Source organism: Lynx canadensis, chromosome B4 (genome assembly GCF_007474595.2).
Source record: "Lynx canadensis isolate LIC74 chromosome B4, mLynCan4.pri.v2, whole genome shotgun sequence".
NCBI lineage: Eukaryota > Metazoa > Chordata > Mammalia > Carnivora > Felidae > Lynx > Lynx canadensis.
The window spans coordinates 40,628,455-40,649,153 of record NC_044309.1 but is presented as its reverse complement, the minus strand read 5'-3'; the positions used below and the strand labels follow the sequence as shown (position 1 = coordinate 40,649,153).

General features: G+C 48.3%; 1 protein-coding gene across 1 annotated transcript in view; it reads left to right on the top strand.

Annotated features, from left to right (window-relative positions):
* ANO2 (anoctamin 2) overlaps positions 1-20,699 on the top strand; it is a 321,672-nt gene that overhangs the window by 94,850 nt on the left and 206,123 nt on the right. The window contains exons 8-10 of the mRNA XM_032593765.1: positions 9,578-9,633; positions 10,780-10,821; positions 18,406-18,470. Coding sequence (XP_032449656.1) covers positions 9,578-9,633; positions 10,780-10,821; positions 18,406-18,470 — 163 coding nt within the window. The remainder of the gene's footprint in view (positions 1-9,577; positions 9,634-10,779; positions 10,822-18,405; positions 18,471-20,699) is intronic.

The window sequence follows — 20,699 nt, the reverse complement described above, 5'->3', positions numbered from 1 at the left end:
GTTCTTAATTTCTCAAGCCTGGAACTGTAACAAAGTGCTGTTGGGTTGATCTTGTGAACATCTATGAAATAGGCACAATTTGACTCTTTTTATTTATTTTTTTAATATTTATTTATTTTGGAGAGAGAGAGAGACAGCGTGCAACCAGGGAGGTGCAGAGAGAAAGGGAGACACAGAATCCAAAGCAGGCTGCAGGCTCTGAGCTGTCAGCACAGAGCCCGACGCGGGGCTCAAACCCATGGACTGTGAGATCATGACTTCAGCCGAAGTCGGTTGCCCAATGGACTGAGCCACCCAGGTGCCCCTAGACACAATTTGAGTTTTTACAGCCATTACCCTACTCTATATCAACTGTGTTTTTTCTTGAATTTATTATCCCAACCACTAAAAGGTCTTCTTAACCCTAGTTTTACCCATTTTTAACCTATAACGTAAAATTAACAGCCCGTGTGAGCTTCTTAAAATGCATATCTGCTGGGGCGCCTGGGTGGCGCAGTCGGTTAAAGCGTCCGACTTCAGCCAGGTCACGATCTCGCGGTCCGTGAGTTCGAGCCCCGCGTCAGGCTCTGGGCTGACGGCTCAGAGCCTGGAGCCTGTTTCCGATTCTGTGTCTCCCTCTCTCTCTGCCCCTCCCCCGTTCATGCTCTGTCTCTCTCTGTCCCAAAAATAAATAAACGTTGAAACAAAAATGCATATCTGATTATTTCACTGGTCTGCTTGAAATGACAAAATAGATCCACATTTCCCTTAGATAAAATCCAAACCTCTTAATAGTTACCTGTTATGAACTTGATGTTTGTGTCACCCCACCCCCCGATCCATAACATTGAAGCCCTAACCCCCATCCAAGAGTCTGTTAGTTCAGCAGTAGCTGCTGCTGATTTACTAGCTTTGTAACAAGGGACATATGACTGAACTTCTCTGTTTCCCAGCAGAAGAGAACCCCCAGGCTGATTTTCAAGTTGTTTGTCTTCTGTGTTGGAAAGTCAAGTTCCCCTTAAGCTCTTTGGCCAATGTACCATCTTACTTAGAAGATCAGAAAAAATGAGGAATGTAATGACACTCAGAGGCCTCAAGATAACATGGCCCTTTGAGCCATGGGGTAAATTTTGATTTTATTGCCCTTCTCTCTGGTTTTATAGAGAAGCACAAATGACTAGAATTGACTTAGATTCCTCCAGAGGAATCTGCCTCATAAAAAGAAGAGAACAGGGAGAACAGGACAGTGCTTGGAATTGTTTTCCAAGGTATTTTTCTTGATCCTTCACCCCTGGAATTACTTTTTATATGGTCATTATTGTGGCCAGTTCACAAAGCTTCATTCCTTTGCCATTGTACCCAATTACAAAGGGAATTAGAAGATGGCAAAAATAAGAAAGACTGGAATCAAAGCTGGAAAATATACTAGAGATAATAGTAACTCAGACACACTCCTGGTCATTTAGTATTATCACTTTTTTCTTTGTAGAAAATACTTTTTTTTTTTTTTTGAGAGCCTAGTTTTGCAAAGCATGAAGCTGTATATGAGTTGCATGTATGGAATTATTTATATTCCCGTCTTGTTCCACAAAATTTTTGAGGTGGCTTACAAGAAAAACAATAAAACAGCATAATATAAATAAAGAAAGAAATAAGAACCAGGAAAAACACAAATTAAAATAGAATGTCAAAACTAGGGGGGAAATGGAATACAAATATTTAAACCATAAGGGCCTGTAGTTCCTACAGTTGGGGCTGCAAATTTGACCTTGAACCAAGTGAAAGGGGAGTATGGTTAGTGGTTTAGCTCTTAATATCCTCAGCAACATCTTTTGGTACAGAAATTTTTCTAAAATCTCTCATGCTATTCTCTGCTTTCTTATGTAGAATAGATCAAGGTATATCTTCTATATAAATGCATATGTAACTTTTTTTGGATGGTTCAGGATCATCACTAAGAACAGAAGTTTTTAGGGTGGCTCAGTCGGTTGAGCGTCCGACTTCGGCACAGGTCATGATCTCACAGTTTGTGAGTTCGAGCCTGCGTCGGGCTCTGCGCTGACAGCTCAGAGCCTGGAGCTTGCTTCAGATTCTGTCTCCCGATCTCTGCCCCTCCCATGTTCATGTTCTGTCTCTCACTTTGTCTCTCAAAAACAAATAAATATTACATAAAAATTAAAAAAAATAACATCAATTTTTAAAATGTTTCCTCGAGGATTCCCAAAGTATTATTAGGGTTCTTTGCTCCATACTCTGTGATATCTTGAATTTTTGACTCTGGTAACCTCCTTCTCTGAATTCTGCTCTTTCAGTTTTTGCTGTTTGGGAGACAGAAAAAGCAGCTTATTAGAATTTGGAGCAAAGAGAGAAAATGCATTGAGGGAGGGTCTGAGGATTCTGCTGTGGTTATGGCATGCAACATTAGAGAATGGGTTTTGTGAGACTGAGGTACTTTTTCTTTCTTCTGGGCTCTCTGTTGTGACAACTGAGATAAGCAGATAAGAGCTCTCTGAACACATAAGGTATTATTGTAACCAGAATAATAAGGACCCCTTGCACATGTGCACTTTCACACTTATTTCTCATGTGATCCTTGAAGCCACCGTGCAAAATAGGGTCAGCAAATATTATGTAATTTCACAACTGAGAAATTAACAGGGTGCCCAAGATCAGAGATTTAGAGCCAGATTTAGAACCCAGGTGCCCTGGCTCTTCTTCAGTTCTCTTTAAATTAATTAAATTAAGTTCAATTAAATTAATGAATAAATGGATGAAGTTATCTGGGAAAGGTTTCACAGAGAAATGGAAGTTGAGGTCTTCCCAGTGTAGCATCCATTCATTTACTCAATGGTTATTTATTAAGCATCTACCATGTGTCATTCATATATAAAGAATGGAGTAGTGAATCAACCAGACACAACAGACACAAATCCCTGCTCTTATGGGGCTTACATATGAGGTAATATTTGAGGAGAAGAGGAAATAGGCTGCCACGTGGCTGTCTGGAAAGACAGATGCATGCAAGGAGAGCAAATAATACAGGAGACATGATGGAAGCCACTCCCGAGACTCAGGGTCCCAACAGGAACAAATGACACTCTCAAAATAGGATAATTTAAGGTAGAAATATTGAGAAACCATTTATAAAGGTGTGGATAGGGAGTTGGGGATGCCTGGAATTAGAGCAGTAAAGCTGTTCCTAGCTCCAGATCCATAAGGTGAGAGAAAGGTTACTGGAACATGGATGGACAGAACTGGGTAGAGGAGACCCATTGGGACAAGCAGGTGACTATTCAGGGAGGAGGTCAGGGGTCCAAATTCCCTCTGACCTGCTGAACCCAATGGAAAGCCAGAGAGCAAGGGAGCCCATTCATGTCAGATAGAGAAGGGGTGAATGTGTATCTAGAAGGAGCAAAAGGAGGATAGGCACATGCCCAGCAAGACTGGAGAAGCAGGTGGCATTTCAGTTCTGGGACGAGCAAATTGAGAAACTTAGGTCAAGTCACATTCCCTCACTGGACCCATTTCTTTCTCCCCTTGTAACATAGAGACCCCACAGTGTGCTTGAAGCTTCTAATTCCAGGTCCAGCATTTCATAGACTTTGATTCAAAGGAACAACATGGTCTCCTTTCCATAAGAGCCAGCTGGGCTTGGAGCGCCTGGGTGGCTCAGTCGGTTAAGCATCCGACTTTAGCTCAGTCATGATCTCTCAGTTTGTGGGTTCAAGCCCTGTGTCGGCCTCTGGGCTGACAGCTCAGAGCCTGGAACCTGCTCTGGATTCTGTGTCTCCCTCTCTCTCTGCCCCTCCCCTGCTCATGGTCTCTATCTCTGTCTCTGTCTCTCTCTCTCTCAAAAATAAACATTAAAAAATTAAAAAAAAGAGCCAGCTGGGCTTAGAGAGGGGACTGGCTCTTCTATAAATTCACACTGAGCAGGTCCTGGGCCATAGCCAGGACTTGAGGTGGTATGATGTTTACGGACCTCAAAGACCATGGGAGAAGACAATGAGGGGGAGGTAAGGGCAGGGAGGATTCAGGACCACTGGCTAGCATGGTTGGGAGAAAAGATTGCATTCCTACATCATTCCTTTGCCCGAAGCCCTGGGTGACATTGCTTAGGTGTGGCCACGGTCCATTGGCATCCGAAACCCCTGGTGTACTTCGGAAAGCCCTGGCTCTCCAAATCCCACACAGGATTTGCCGAGTCAGACTCCGTGTGTGTGTGTGTGTGTGTGTGTGTGTGTGTGTGTGTGTGTGTGTGGTGGGCGGGGGGTGGGGGGTGGGGGCAGGGCTCCAAAAGCTGCATTTCTAACAAGCTACCCAGGTGATTCTTAGGAACTCTAAAGTTAGATAAAGATGACTTTGGGCTGGCTGCCACAGGCTTCTATTCACATCCGGGAATTGGAAAGAATCATGCGGAGTGCTCTGTCCTCTGGGGATGTGGCCACTGGTTTTCTGAAGTACCCAATGATAACCAGGTCATCTTTGTGAAGGGCCTAATTGTTGCTGTTACTTTTCTAACATTTGTCATATGGACGTTTAGCATTCAGTACCTTTTGTCCTAGCCAGCAGTAGGGCCTTGTGGACTTTCTTTTTTCTATTTTCTTTTTTTCCTTTTTTGTCCTGTGGCGGAAGGATGGGCAGGAGGGTAAAAACAAGTATAATAAGGTAAAGAAAGGGTTACTGACCTTAAAAAAGTATGGGTGGATTGGCATTTGGTGATGGTCTAATTTATATTTGTGGGGGTTTCTTCTGTGCCTTCTGCAACCTTCTTTCCCTCTTATTCACCCCTGGAAGTGAAGGGATTATGGACGAATGTGCACAGTGTTCCGCGACCGAATATATTCATGAATTTGGGTTCTGCGTGGTGGTGGTAGTCTGAGTGGGCTTGGCCTGGCGAAACTTGGCGGTGCCCCCTTAGCGCCACGATGCCTCCTTAATCAACATCATGTAAGGTCACCTGCCAGGGCTCTGCAAATTCACCCTTTCATGGAATGCCTTTTTTAAAAAAATTGAAGTGTCATTAACATACAGCGTTCTATTAGTTTCAGGTGTACAACATCGTGATTCAACAGTCGTGCACGTGGTCCAGTGCTTACCATGATAAGTGTAGTGGCCCTCTGTCACCATAGAGCATTACTGCAGTATTGTTGGCTATATGCCTTTTAAAGCACACTTTACTATGGAGAGAGTCACAAGCCCCCTTGACCACGTCAGAGGGAGAGAGAGACACCTTTTCTACTCCTTTCGTATGGAAGTTGTTGCTGCCTTTTCTTGGACAGAAAATTACAGATTGATGGGACTACATTTTCATAGACATTTTGGTGTCAGAGCATTTCAACAAATGTACGCTTTGGGACTCTCTCCTCCCCACTCAGGAGACGATGTCTTAATTATTTTGACCAAAGCCAGACTGAGTTGTATGTTGTAAACATCTGGTTTATCATTCATCCAGCTGAACTGGTTTATATTTTGTTAGAAGAAAAGGCTTGGGATTAAAGGCATTTAAGTAATTAAGCACACGTCAAGACAATTTGGTGATGGGTAAATATAGTCTCTGTTAAATGCACCGTCTGGGGCCTCTGGTTTAGATTTACGTCCGGCTGGAGTAGGGGGATGAAAGCAGATGCCGGGCGGACTGGTCCCTGTTCTGGGGGGAATCAAAACCAAATGGGTTTTCAAGAGTTCAGCCCCATCCCTCTAAGTACCTGTCCCGCTGGATGAAAGTTTTCTTTGAGTTTGGCCTGGAGGGAATAGAGCTGCAGTCCCCATCACCCAGCGGCACTCATAGATTTAATGAGGCTCTCTTTGGGAGGCCTACCATAAACTGTGCTTTGGTTGATCCTTTGTGTCCGGGAAGCCAGAGATGTCCTGGAAGCTAAATGCTAGGCCTCGGGTTTTGTGTTCCAAGTGTGTGTTTTAGGTACCAGTCCTGGAGCCTGAGCCCACCCTGCTTTGTTCCTTGGCCCTGACCCTCTGGATGGATGATGCCAAGGGACAGCGTTGCCAGGCCTGGCCGGGTCAGTCTGTGCAGAGCTGTGGTTGGTGTTGGGCAGAGGGGAAGCATGAGCCCTTTCCTTTAGGGATCATAGTTCTAAAAACAAGAAATATGAAGAACCTAGTGACTCAAAGGGACCGTACGGATCAGTGAGGGGGTCCCTAGTGAGCTGTGCTGTGTTTGAGCCGAGACACTGCTTCTCTTTGTGGGGAGAGGGAAAGGACAGTGTCCTCTGTGCTTTCTCCTTCTTGCTGGCCCTGCTTCTGGGGGCAGTGGGATGAGTGGTTAGGTCTCTCTTTCTCTGTCTCCCTGGGTCTAGAGCAGAGAGGAAAGACTAGATGTGATCCTGAAGAAGAAAGCTTTGCCATTATGGCCAGATGGAATGGTGCATGATGGAACCAATTAGCTCATTTTTGCTGAAAAGAGAGGAAAAAATTCAGAATTTCAGTTTTCAAAGCAGAGACTCCTTTTTAAAAAACGTTTGATTATTTTCTTCTTCTTTCAAACTGATTTCCATGCTTGTTTGGGGGTAGGATCTTGGTTTCTGAAGTCTGTGGGTGACCCAAGAGGCCAAAGCAGTTCCCATTCTTGGGTGAAGTTGTGGCTGAATAGTTATTTTCAACTTGCCTCCCCCACCCTCCCCATTCTTTTTCTTTTATGTGCTGTTGCCTCCCTCTGTAGCAGCCACTGGTTGGAATCGCCCGTCTGATGCCCTCTGGAAAAAGGAGGTACACAGCCCTGGAGGACAGAGACACATCATGTACAGCATTTTGGGGCTCTGGTTATCTGGTTGGGACAACTCCGGTGTGATGAACTGAATTGTATTGGCCCCAAGACAAAGAACCATTGGTTGGGTTTCCTCTCTAGGAAATGGACTAATTGACTAGAGTTTAAAGGTTCTTCATCAGCATAGGTTGCCATAGAAAATTGGAGTAGTGAAGAAGATGGTGCCTGTGATAAATGGGAAGAGATACTGCGATACGTTTAGCCATGGGGCTGGTTGCTCTTACCCACCGTTATCCCTTCTGTGTTCCCAGCAGTGTACTAGGTGCCACGAGAGATACAGGTGAGGGGAGAATGCTCTCTGACCTTGGGTACCTTGTAAGCCTCCAGGAGACACACAACAAGGGGCAGACAACATCCCACAAGTGAAGTGAGCTGCCTGTTCCAGGCACGTGGTGCAAGGGAAGCTTCATTTGAGACCTCCAGTGATTTAGATCCTCCTGAGGATCTGGCAGCAGGACCCCTGAGTCCAAGTGGTCAGCTTAATGCTGTCAGACACTCGGCTGCTGTGCTCAGTGCCCAGCACAGCAGAGATTTCCACACCTGTTTAACTTTTTCCAGGCAGGCCGGGGGCTGTCTTCAGGGTGTATGTTGCTGCTGTGGTTACCATGGGTGTGAGTGCAGGGATTGATTGGGTGGGGGTAGTGCACAGGGTGCGGTCTAGTTTAGAGCTCCACCCGCCTGTGATGCTTCAGCCTCTATCCATGTGGACAGCCCTTTTGTAGCTTTGGAACATCCCCCACCCCCCTCCTCACTTGGGTCTCCTCCCCTTGATTATTGTAGGGTGGCTTCACATTGCTGTGGTTATGGCTCTTGAACTGATTAATGATGCTCAGAGTGAAATTGTAGTCTTGTGAGTAAGATAGATCTGCAGCTCATTCAGCACCCCCTGGGCACCCCTCCCCATCCACACTCCCTTTTACCCACTGTCTATTCCCCCCCAGCCCCCAAAGTTATTTCCGGTGGTTTATGTTCATGCCAAAGAGGAAACTTAAAATCAGGAGAGGACTGGTCCTTTGGCGATGCGGCGGCTCTCAACTCACTACAAGAGTGGTCGCTTCCCAGAGCGCCCCCTGCAGTCTCCCGAGGGCCTCTGCTTCTACGTGGGGCCTATGGCTGGTCCTCCTGGATTCCAGGGCCCTAAAAATGAAGCGAATAGGGGCAGGGTTTGAAGAAGAGGAGGCCGATGAGGAGAGAGGATTGTTTGAGAGCCTCTGTGGTCTCTCAGTATGTGGGTGGGGTATCGCTTGGGAAGGGGAGGTGGAAAATGTTGTCTAGATTTGTTATCCATCCTTGTCATTTATCCAGAGCCGTGCAAATGCACATTACTTAGCATTTGCACGTGATACATGTTTTCCTCCCAAACCAATTTTCTTCTCATCTCACAACTGTCTGTAGTCTCTCTGCAAAGAATGGTTCAGAGCAGAATGTGTGTTTGAGACAAGGGAAATCCCCATGAACCAGAGCTTACCCCTCCTTCTCCCCCTCCGTGATTACACGTGCATCCTCACATGGTAGGGTCGTCGGTACTTAGGGTTGGTGGGATATAATGTCTCCCATATGGGAGCCAGTGACCCAGGACAGACTATCCTGAGTCAGAACATACAGACCATTTTATAGTCTCTGAATAAAACCATGAATGAAACAAGTAAATAACAGTGCCTTTGTCCTGAGCAGAAAGTTCTCTGTTGTGACTATACCGGAGTTATAGGGACAGAGTCATTGACTCATTTAGCATATATTTCGTAGGGTCTGCTATGTGCATGTGGTGTGAAATACTGTCGGGATTAAAAAGTGAATCTCGTGTGTGGTTCTCAAACTTTGTGATCTCAGGAAACCATTACACTTTTTAAAAATTATTGAGAGCATCCAAAGGGCTTTTGTTTTGGTGGGTTATATCAGTCAATATTTATTGTATTAGAAATTAAAACTGAGAAATTAAAAAACAATTTTTAATGTTTATTTTTGAGAGAGAGCGAGTGAGGGAGAGGCAAAGAGAGAGGGAGACACAGAATCCAAAGTAGGCTCTAGACTCTGAGCTGTCAGCACAGAGCCTGATGCAGGGCTCAAACTCACACACTCTAAGATCATGACCTCAGCTGAAGTCGGATGCTTAACCGACGGAGCCACCCGGGGACCCCAAAACTGAGGAAATTTTTAAAGCCCAAGGATACACAAACACACATTCCATTTGCTGTCAGGGGGATGATGCCACCCCATGTCACAAAATCCCACTGTACACTCATGAGAGAATAGGAGGGAAAAAGCAAAAAATGTCCTAGTGCTATTATAAAATTAGTTTTGACCTTCGGAGCACCCTGAAAAGGTCATGGGGACCCCCAGGGTTCCCCAGACCACACTTTGAGAACCACTGCTCTACGGCCCTCTACCTCCGGGAGGCAGACCAGCACTACTCTGGGACGGAATGGGAAGGCACCAGAAATGAGTTCTGATAACGTGCTGTGGGATGCTATGACATATACTTTTCCTGATCATATGACAGTAATCCATAGTCATTCCTGTGCTGTCACTGAACACAGGTAGTGTCACCTGATGGTGGTAGCAGAGACTTTGTGGTGGTCGGGGGGCAGGAGAAAAGGGGAAGCATGAGGTTTGAGAGAGTATATTTGATACTGAAACATAACTTTGTTTTTGGGAAGTAAAAATATTGTTCTTAGGCTAAGAACTAAAGCTCCACAGAAACTTGTAGATTGAGGGGTGACAGAGGAGCACGCAGTGCCTGTTTCCAACAGACAGAGGTGAGGTCGAGAAACTCCTGCCCTACAGTTGCCATTTTCACCTTCCTTTCTTCCACAGGCATTAACTCTCTGATCGCCAACAACATCTATGAGGCTGCCTACCCTCTTCATGACGTAAGTATCCTTTCCGCGCAGTCTGCAAACGGCTGTGCAACGCAGGGGACATGGTGGCCGAGTACACAGCAGGCGAGGCGTGAGGGAGTCACGCCGCTCAGACACCTGGGCCGAATCCGGCCTCCTTGGGGTGGACAGTAATCCCCACAACTGCCTCTCCGGGTATTGTCCCAATGGCGGGATGAGCCGGCTTTGGTGGGAGCGTTCCCCACGTGCCCTGTGGTTTTGGGAAGGCAGACGTGGCATGCCAGTGTATGATGGGAGAGGGTGGTGGTGAAGGTGGGTGGGTGGCGGTGGAAGGAGAGTCGAAGGCCCAGGTAACACACATCCTGGGCGGTCAGACCCTGAAAAAGTCTGAAGGTGATATTTTGTGTGTGATTATTTTGTGTGGGTGTGAAATTCCTCATCCTTAATAGGCAAATATATATTAAGTATCAGGTTTTTTCAAAAAAATATATTTAACAATGTTGAAGCCAATCTGTCAAAATTGCTTTTGCTATTGTTTGGTTCAGTAGAGAAAACAGACAGACTTGTAAGTAAAGCTTTCCTTGACTGAGAGTCATGTTATAAACATCCCATGATACAGTGCAATGACATTTCTTCGAGACGCTTTGTGAAGAACTTGCCTGGCCCCTGACCTAGGTGCCCTCACGACTGTACTGCTCCTTGACCGGTCACTTCTTTCCCATGGGTCACACAGTCATGCCCAATGAGACTGCGGAGGTGGGGCCTCTGAGTACCCAAAGGAGTTTCCAGATGGCAGTCTCCCACCCCCATACCTTGGCTGTGGGCAAATATGCTGTTAGGTTTTGCCGCTTGTGGACAGGGGGCGCTGTGCCCTGGCGCAGGGTGAGTTCACACCGTTTGCTGGCCACGGCCTCTGCCATTGCGTTTGCTCCGAGGAGGCACAGGCTGATGGCAGACGCCTAGGAGGAGAGCATCTTTGTGCGAGAAGCTGTCCAGAGGAAACATGGCAAATGTTGATGACTAACAAAACTGAACATTGCCTCCTTACCGTGTCAGGCTTTTGACTTTCCCCCAAAGGGAATGACAGAAAGGGGTGACGCTAGAAGATGGAAAAGAAAATCCTTTCTCTGTTTTTGATAGTTCCCTTGGCTTGATGCAGCCATCCCTCCTGTCTTACAGGGTGAATATGACAGCCCAGGGGATGACACGAATGACAGAAAGGTAAGCCAGCCTGGGCCACACTGAGTGCTTGGGCACAGGAGACTGTGGGTGGGTGTGGGGCTAGCCCCAAATGTCCTGTTTACCTGATTAAATATTTTTCAGCAGCTCTTCCACAGCCCCCTACCCTCCAGGCGTTGGAAACGTGAGGGCCATTTCTGGTCATTGACATGACTGTGTGTATGGGGTGCTCATACTGGCATTTAGTGCTTGGACAGCCCGCAGTGCTCACCATCCTGAAGTCTATCCAGAAGTCCCGCCCAGAAGCATTGTCCCACCTCCGATGATGAAAGGGCCTCAGCTGAGAAACACTGGCATCCAAATTCCTTAATTTATAGGTGGGAAAACTGAGACCCAGAGAGAGTGAGCACCTTGCCCGTGATGACACTGCCACAATTAAAGGGAGGAGGCTTGGAACACCTCTGACTCTCCAATCCAATGTCCCTGCTGAATAAGTGTGTTACTATCCGTGCCATCATGGCTGTTTTCTTTTGGGGGGGGTGTCATCTTTAACTTATTCTTCTTATTCTCTAGGCAGACAAGTGGGGAATAGCCATTCCCAAGTTAGAGATGAGAGATGTGAGGGAGAAGGAGGATCAGTCATGCTGTATATTCGGGGCAGCTAGGAATCAGAGGTTATAGTTAGGGGAAGGAAAAGGTCCCTTTGGAAGGACCCCTTCTGCGCCAATCACAGACAGTACCTGCCCCTACCCCTCTCTCCAGGCTCTCCACCCAGATCCGGTTCTTCTGTGTGGGTGTGCCACCCTCCCTCACCATGGTGCGGCGCTCTAACAATCACCCGCTTCTTTAGTGGGGACTGCCCCATCTGGCTGTCAGCCCCTTCATGCCATCCTCCCACCCAGCTTCCCCCAACCATCAGCAACTCTGGTGAGCAGAGGAGGGAGGGCAAAGGTGGGAGGGCTGAGGAATTGAAGCCCGAGGAGTTTCCCTCCCCCCAGCTCTGTTGTCTGGAAAATTATTCATCCCCCAAGTTGCCTTTTGAGCAGCCTTCTTTTTATCCTGCCTATTAGTCCCTGTTATGAAGTGTTAAGTATTAAAAACATAAAAGGTCTTTTCCAGAAATACTGCTGTGATTGCTTACACATGTCCCCTCTCTGCCTGCCCAGGGAATCTGCTGTAGTATTGCGATGTCTTAACCTCATCTGTTTTCTATCTGATGCTAATAGTCTCGGTGTTTAATTTCCTGAAAAGTCCCGGATCAGAGTTAAAGGAAAAGGAGGAAGCATTTCTCCCCTTGTCTCACCTAGCTCACCCCAACCGTTTTCTGCCCTCCCGCTTTCTCATTTCACCTTCCTCCCCTTTAAAGAGTGCTCGCCACTGCTGCCCACCTAAGGATCCTCCTGCTGAGTGGGTGGTGACCCCAGCCGGTCAAGGTGGAGCACTCTACAGGAACATTCCAGAGACTGGGAACACACAGCAACTCCTGGCAGAAATCAGCCAGACCTCTGTTACCTGCAGAGGCAGAGGGGAGCAAATTGTAGACTATCTAAAATATATGTCTGTTCGTCTTTGGGATGATGTTACGTTAGCATTAACAACACGACACAACAAAAATTTTTCCTTTCAGGAATCTTTCGGGTAGGCCAACAGAATTATTCCCAGTGCACAGCCCAACCGGCAGAATGGGTAGAATCTGGGAGGCAGGGAGAGACCAGGTCGGATGGAACCGCACCTTGGTGATTAATTCCCACAGCGGATGTCAAAGGTAGACAGCTGTCTTCAAAAGACAAGAGGCCCCTTTCTTGTGGCTTTGCCTTGGGTTTGCTGGCCAGTCCTTATTTTCCTCTGCCACGGTCATGGTTAGGGATATTGACTTTGCTGGGGTTGGGATAAGGGAATCCGTGGGAGAGGGGAAGCTTTTTTTCTGTCCATTTGGGTTGGGAAACTGATACCCAGCAAGGTGAGGAGATGGTTCCAATGGCCATAAATGATTGTCGAGTCAGGACTAAAACCCTGGTGTCCAAATCGCAGCCTGTGCTTTACAGCCAGGTACACAGGGTCTTGTTGTATGGCAGCGGGAATTCTCAGCGCTGTGCTGGGTTTGTTCCCACAGTTTCAGTACTGTATGAGTGGGGCCTAAAAGTATCCTAAGGAAGAAAGAGTCCAAACCTCTGAATATGTGCAGCATATTGATTCGTTTTAATTGCGTTATAATAGTCTAGTGTTCTTGGAGAGAGCTGCAGGAAGGATTTTGGTTGGGTGCCAGGGAGAACCCTTGCATCTGTTGCTGGGGGGTGTGAAGGGTTAGGCACTGCAGTGGGGTCACCCCTCTGGGGGCCTTTAGAGGTGATTTACAAGGGCACCCCAAGCTGCCCATCCTGCCGGTATCTAGATGTTCTCTTTTACTCTTCCCTGCAATTCGTGCCTGTTCCCATGATCTCCTCGAGGCCCAGGCTCCTCATGGGCAGATCCCAGGAAAGACCAGAGGCCCCTGAGAATGCAGTCTTCTTCCCTTCCAGCTTGCCTTGTGCAGTTGTGCAGTTTCAATGACTCAGCCCCAGCCAGGGGCTGGAAGTCTCTCTCCCTGTTCCTGGAGGCTAATTACCAAGACGCAGCCTGCCTCTGAAGAACAGGGGTTTCCCACCTTTTTTTCCTTTTTTTTAAAGTTTTTATTTATTTACTTAGAGAGCAAGCTGGGGAGGGGCAGAGAGAGAGAGAGAGAGAGAGAGAGAGAGAGAGAGAGAGAGAATCCCAAGCAGGCTCCACACTGTCAGCCCAGAGCCCGACTTGGGGCTCAAACTCACAAACCATGAAATCATGACCTGAGCCGAAACCTAGAGTTGGATGTTTAACTGAGCCACCCAGGCATCCCGGATTTCACACCTTTCTAGAAAGCAGGGCAGCAGGAAGAGGGAGCAGCATGGATGTGGATGGGTCTCCCCTGGGTGCCAGTAGCCACCTAATTCCACATTAGCTGGACCTGCCTGGTTTTCCCAAGCATCCCAGGGAAGTGACCATAATCATCTTCTGACGGCTGCCTTAGCCCTGCCAGCTCCCGCAGCTTCCTCACCCACTTACAGGGGTGCTTAAGGTACATCACTGGAATGTGATTCTCCTTAGCAGTTTTTAAACCCTGGGTCTTGTATTTTCCAGCTTTTGCAGATGATTGTTTTCTCTAGTGGACGGTTATAAAGTGACCCACTAAAAGGTGTGTGAAGAGAGTCAGTCTGTTTTTCTGACCAGAAAGGTACTTTTGTCCTGGGTGTCACTTGAGGATTGATTTTTCTCCTCCTGCACTAATTTTGCTACTGGAGAAGACCGAGATAGTTGAAGTGAGTCACTAAAAATTCAAACAGGTCATTGCAGGATCTGGGAGTAGAATTCCATTCTCTTCCATTGAGTTTGCCCTGTTCCATCACCACCTTTCGGTGGGCTGCAGCTGGCATCTTTCTTCCTGTTGCAAGCCTGGCTCTCGGAGGAGCTCGAGAGGGCCTCGAGTCTCAAGCATCTTGCCATTCTCTGGCATTGCAAATGGTTTTAACAGTCGGGTTCCTTTACAGTCTCATGAAATACTAAAACCAACTGACCCACTGTCAAATGTGATCCCCAGGGAACCCATGGGCTGCTTGAATGCCCTGATCCATCAGGCAGGGTGGCCCCTGTGGGTCGTTGCTTCCTGCCGTAAAGGTTTAGGGTCAGGCCGACGTGTTTGGAATGACACCCGGGCCTCTGAAATAAGGTACTGTCCATTGAGAGGGAGCTGTGGACCTTCCCTAATCTATTTGCAGGCTTGGCCAGTTGTGAAGAGGACGCGGTGTAGCTCTGAGGGAGAAAGTGGATTTACTAAAAGCTGCATTAGAAGGATCTAGACTCTGCACACGTAAAGGGATTGTTACGAGATACTGTGGATGTCTTCCTGCACTTTCCTCCACCACGCTAATCCCTAGGGGGCAGACTCCAGAGCATGTCTCCCTCCACCCTGACTGCAAGTCTGCTCTGGGACCCCGTAACCTGGGCTTTAGTATGTAAGACTCACTTGGTCTCTAAGTATGTGTGAGTGAACATTTGTAGAGATGGCAAAGGGTCTGCAGCGCTCGAGCCAGCCTGGAGAGAGCCACGTGGGCATTCGGCCCTCACTGCTGCATCACTTCCCAGGCTTGGTGTCCAGTAGCTGGAGCTCCATTGCAGGGGCTGCCCCGTGATGTCCTCTGTGTCCATCCTGCCCATCTGCACAGGGCTCACACAGCTCTCTTGGCTCATCCTCACAAACTGAATCTAGCTTTGTGCTCCGAGGGTGCCACGCTGAGAAAGGGACCTCCAGACGTTTCTTGCAGCATGCTCGATATCCCACCAGGGGCAAGGCTTGTGAGCTTGGCTGTCAGTTTGGGCCCAAGCCAACTGTGCCATACTGGTTCTTGGAGTGTTTTTAGCTTTTCCCTCCAGGGCAGTAGCAGATGGATGTTCTCAGGCTCAGGTTTTGGCTTGATATGTGACTCGGAGAGGAGTCTGCTCTGGAGGTCAGAACCGGGACGCAGGCAGTGACGACCCACAGCCCTCAGGGGAGTCCTTGCTCTTACCTCCTGACGCACGTCGGCCTCCCTTTGGGCCACAGATGATGACAGCCAGGTGCTGGTGAGTGCAGGGATTGCACTATGAGAGGGAATAAAGACCCAGGGCAGTAGTAGCACCTCAGACAAAGGGGAGGAGGTGGTGTAATAGGAACAGTGAGATTAGGTTAGACGCCACCTGCCCGGAGTGAGCGGCATCCAAACTCACGGATTCACATCCTGCTCTGCTGGTCATGGCGCTGCGTCGCTTTTCGTGTGTGGGTTTCCTCCTCTGCAAGTGGCGGTGACTAAGGCTGCTCTGTCAGGGTCCATGTGGTTTTGGGTTCTGTTCTGTAGTGGTTGGGAGGTATGATGATGATAGAAGTCTTTACCCATTAAGGAGGAATGCCAGTTCTTATGTCAGTTTACTTAAAAAGCATGTCTTTAGGGGCGCCTGGGTGGCACAGTCGGTTAAGCGTTCGACTTCAGCCAGGTCACGATCTCGCGGTTTGTGAGTTCGAGCCCCGCGTCGGGATCTGGGCTGATGGCTCAGAGCCTGGAGCCTGTTTCCGATTCTGTGTCTCCCTCTCTCTCTGCCCCTCCCCCGTTCATGCTCTGTCTCTTTCTGTCCCAAAAATAAATAAACGTTGAAAAAAAAATAAAAAAAAAAAGGTTCTCAGGTGAAAAGGATGGCTTCCTAACGTACAACTGGATATCTAAAATACCTAGTTAGAGCAGGGTCTCCTTGACAGAATTCCTTATGAATTCTTTGTCATGTGTAAGGACGTGTGATGTGTAAGGAGAATAGAGAACATTAACAGGATGGCCAGTGTATTGTCAATGCTTGACGTCTAGCTTGACTTGTCAATGCTAGACGTATAATTCAGTTACACGCTAATATCTATTCAGCTTGGGTATGTAGATGATGTCTAATAACGGTTCATTACCAGATCACTTCATTTCCAGGCGGATGAGCTGTGAAGCTCACCGGCGAAGTGTTTGAAACCAAAATGCGGTTTGCCGCTGGGATTGACACCTAGGTTTTGCCCACATGCTGGCTCTGCTAACGTTGCTGGGAAAACGTCACAGGACGGCATGGCTTGATGTGTTGGTGCCTCATTTCCTCCCTTAACTTCTAGAATGTGGTGCACTCGGGTGTTGCCCCCACAGCTCCACAGAAACCCCTCTTGTCAAGGTCATGCGTGACCTTACAGTCACCGAGTCCGGAGGTCACTGCTCCATTCTTATCTGACCTGACCCATCAGCAGTGTTTGGCACAGCTGGTCATTTTCTTCGTTTTGAAACCAGTTGTCCCTTGGTTTCCAGGACACCACACACGTGTAGCACATTCCCGGCTGCTCTGCCGTCTCCTGTGCTGTTCATCATCTCCTTGCTCTCTGACCATTGCCGCACTGGGGCCCTGATGTCACGCCTCTTCCTTACCTACTTCCTCTTCCTTGGTGGTTAGATCCTTAGTTTAATGACCTTATAAGTCATCTCTGGCCTGACACCTCCCAAATGTACATCTTCTTTGTAAAGGAGATGGACTCTCCTTTGAACTCCAGAAGCTTACGTCCAGCTGCTTACTCAGTAGCCCCATGTGGATGCCAGAAGGGGATCTTGGATTAGCACGTCCCAAACGGAACTGGTTCTGCCTTGCTGACTGGTTCTTCCCACAGTCTCCCCACCATAGCGCATGGAGTCACCATTCACTCAGCAGCTCAGGCCAGGTTCTCCATCTCTCATTCCACATCCAATCTAACAGTCAATCTTACTCTACATTTAAAATATAAAGTGGAATCAACCACTTCTCATTACTTCCCCCACTGCCTCTGTGGCAAAGGCCACCATGATCTCTTCTGGACCGCTGTGGTAGGCCCCCTACTCCTATTCCGGCTCTTAGTCTCTTCTCCACACAGCAGCCGGAGTCTGTAGTCAAGGTCTGTAGTCAAGGCAGACTGTTTCTCCCCACTCCGGCAAATCTCCCCTCCTGGTTTCCTTCAAAGTCCAAAGGTTTGGGCGTGGCCTACAAGCGCATGAGTAATCTGTCACCTCAGTACTTTCTGACATTATCTCTCATTTTTTGCCTCACAGTCACACTGCCCTGGAAGTGCAAACAGGCTTCCCTGTTTTCCCTAGGATATAACGCACGCACTGTCCTCAGGGCCTTTGCACAGGAGAGCACTTTTCTGCCTGGCACATTCCCTCACTTCTTCAGCTCAGAGGTCACCTCAGAGAGGCTTTCCCTTGCCATCTATCTAAAATAGCATCCTACTCCACTCCGCTGCCCTTTGTATTCTATTCCTTTGCCTCAATTTCCTTTTCCTGAAGCCATTTATAAATCTATTTTTTTAAAGTTTACTTATTTATTTTGAGAGAGAGAGAGAGCGAGAGAGTGAGCATGTGTGCAAGCGGGGGAGGCGAGGAGAGGCAGAGAGAGAGAGAGAGAGAGAGGGAGAGGGAGAATCCCAAGCAGGCTCTGTGCTGTCAGCACAGAGCCCGACACAGGGCTCGAACTCACACATCATGAGATCATGACCCAAGCTGAAACCAAGAGTCAGATGCTTAACCAACTGAGCCACCCAGGTGCCCCAAGCATTTATAAATCTTACATGTTGGTGTGTTTCTGTTTGTTTCCACACATCAGGGTGTAAGCTCCATGACAACAGTGATTTTGTTTGGTTTATAGCTATATCCAGCATCTGGCACGTAGTAGATGTTCAATAAATACGTTAAATGAGTGAATGAAAGCAAGCCAGGACTCATTTTCCTGGACGAAGCAAGGCAAGGGAATAAAGAAGGTGGGGTTATGATTGTCACGCACCGCCCCAGAGTGTGATAAAGGTCACCTCTATAGCCTCCTATAGCCAAAGAGGAAGTCAGCCTCTGTAGCCTCCTGCCTTTGGATATCTTTCTGGTGGATCTCGTGAGAATTTTCCTAGAAGCTGAACATTGGGGATTCAATTTTGATTTGCTAGGGTGGTTTGGGGCGCTAAAATTTTGACTGGCTAGGGTGGACAAACAGGTGAACAGTTGTCCCCCTGCACCTCTTATCTGTTTCCCTGTTTTTCTTGTTTAGCTGCTGTATCAAGAATGGGCACGCTACGGAGTGTTTTATAAATTTCAACCTATTGACCTCATCAGGTAAGATCTGGGGGGCACTCTTGGGAGGACCCTAGAGATGCAGATTCTGAAAGGCACCCGTCAACCCTCTTAACCCCTGGCAGTCTGTTGGCCAAGGAGAGGGATCTGTTTTTCTAGGCTATGATTGTCCTGCTCTATGTCTGATGCATGAGGAAGCAGCTCAGGGCAGGGAGGGGGATGGGGTCTGTGTGGGGCAGCAGTTAATGTACACTGATATACCATGACTTCTGTCTCTCAGCATATAGTCTCTCTTTCCCTGCCTGTGTGTGTGTGTGTGTGTGTGTGTGTGCGTGTGTGTATGTGTGTGTATGCAGCTATCACTCTTACTATTGTCCTTCAAATTCATCCTGGAGGATAGGGTGAAGCAGATCCTTGGGTTATGCCCAAGTGGCCATGGTGTTGACCAAGAGAAGGGAAGACCTGACTAATCACGTGAGGAATAAACTGGCTCTTCTGACAGGGAATGTCAGCTCTTTATGGCTTCTTCACATTAGAAGGGAGAAGAGACTGGAATCCCTCCCTTTAGTGCTGCCCCTCAAATGATGTCTTTGTACCTTGAGAGTTTCCCTAGCTTCTGCAGAACATTAGTGAAAGTCCTTTGAGAGAACGTACTAGAATGCTGTGGGTCTGACTAGCCTCAAGTGGGTTGAGGACTCTGGAGTCTCAGTGGGCTCTCTGAGCCCAGCTTCATTCCCGGCTGGAATGTTGAGAGGCAGCACTGTGAAGTGGGAAAGCACTGAGCTGAGAGTGGAGGCCGGGCCTGCCATTGTGGGCTGTGGCTTCTTTGGGCAAGCCACGTTCCCTCCATGGTCATCGAGATCCTGGTTATCGTAAACTGAAAAAAAAAAAAAAAAAAGGAATAATAAATTGGGAGGCTGAACTGAGGGATCTGTGAGGAGATTTGGTAGCACAGGCCCATTTGGAAAAGATGGGAACTTTTGGCCTCATGACTGCCATAATGGACTCGCTGCCACATGGTCACTTGTGGCTCTTCTAATGAGCTAATTAATCAGCCAGTAAACACAGAGAGTGTTCCTGGCTAATTGCCCTGGGCTGGGATTGTGAGAGGGGCAGCAGCCAGAAGGATTGTGTCCAGAGGGAGGGATTCCAGCTTCTTCTTGGAAGAAGAAAGCAGCCTGGGGGCCGCAGCTTGGGTAGGTTCACCTCCCACACAGAGATGTGACGGCCCGCCCAGGGAACTGGGAGCTTGCTTGGATGTCTCTTGACAGCAGGTGTTTGTTCCAGCTGAAGACTGTTAACTGAAGCACTGGGGTCGCAGAGCAGGGCCATGGGGTGCCTGTGACTGAGGCTTCCTCACCCCACACCTCCCATTCCCTGGCTGCCTTGTCTGAAGCACTGGCCACCTAGATTGTTCTCTGGGCCACACCAAGGCTGTTTCCTCCATGCTTGGTGGGCTTTGATCTTCCTCCTTGCATCCCAAGTGGCCACCCACTCTGTCGCCTGTTTTCTCCAGCTACATACTCGTTTTTACAAAATATGATGAAAAAATAAGAATTTTCCCTACCAGAGAGCCTTGTCTTCTCCCCCAGAGACTTCAGGTGACTGGCCGCCAGCTAAGTGGAAAAAGGCTCCAATGTGCACTCAGTTTTGGCCACCAAAGCGGCCTCACCTGCAGGGGAAGAATTACCTTTGGAGCAAAGCCTTGCTCTGGGGACTGGCGGTTCCTGAGGACACAGAGCTCAGATCTGTCTAGACGGGGCATGGTGTGCTGTGGAGCTGGAGGCTGTCCACTGCTCCTCATACATCAGATGGCTCAGGGAGCTCCCACAGCTCCTGGGTGAGGCCAGCGGCTTGGCTGGTTTGGCTGGGAGGGAGGAAGGCTGGAGCCTCAGGCATCCCTCTGAGGCTGGCTGTGGGGGAAGGGAAGGGGGTCACTGGGTGGTGTATGGGGGTTGTGGGGGGGGGGGCTGCTGTCCACCCAGTGGTATAAGAAACTCTCCAATTTCAAGGAGCTGCTGGAAGGAAAAATTGACAGTAGTGGGAGAGAGGGAAGGGCCAGGGGCATTAGGGGCGAACAGAGTAATAGGCAGGGAAGCAGAGACAGGTAAGCGAGACCAGGGTGTGAGAGGGGTCATGGAGAGAAAAGAGGGTGCAAGGTGTGGGAAACAGCTATCCACACCCAGCAGGCACCACCCTGGACTCCCGTTACATTGCCTTGCAAATGGCCCAGCTCACCTTGCCCGATTCAAAGCCACCTCCTTTTTCCTC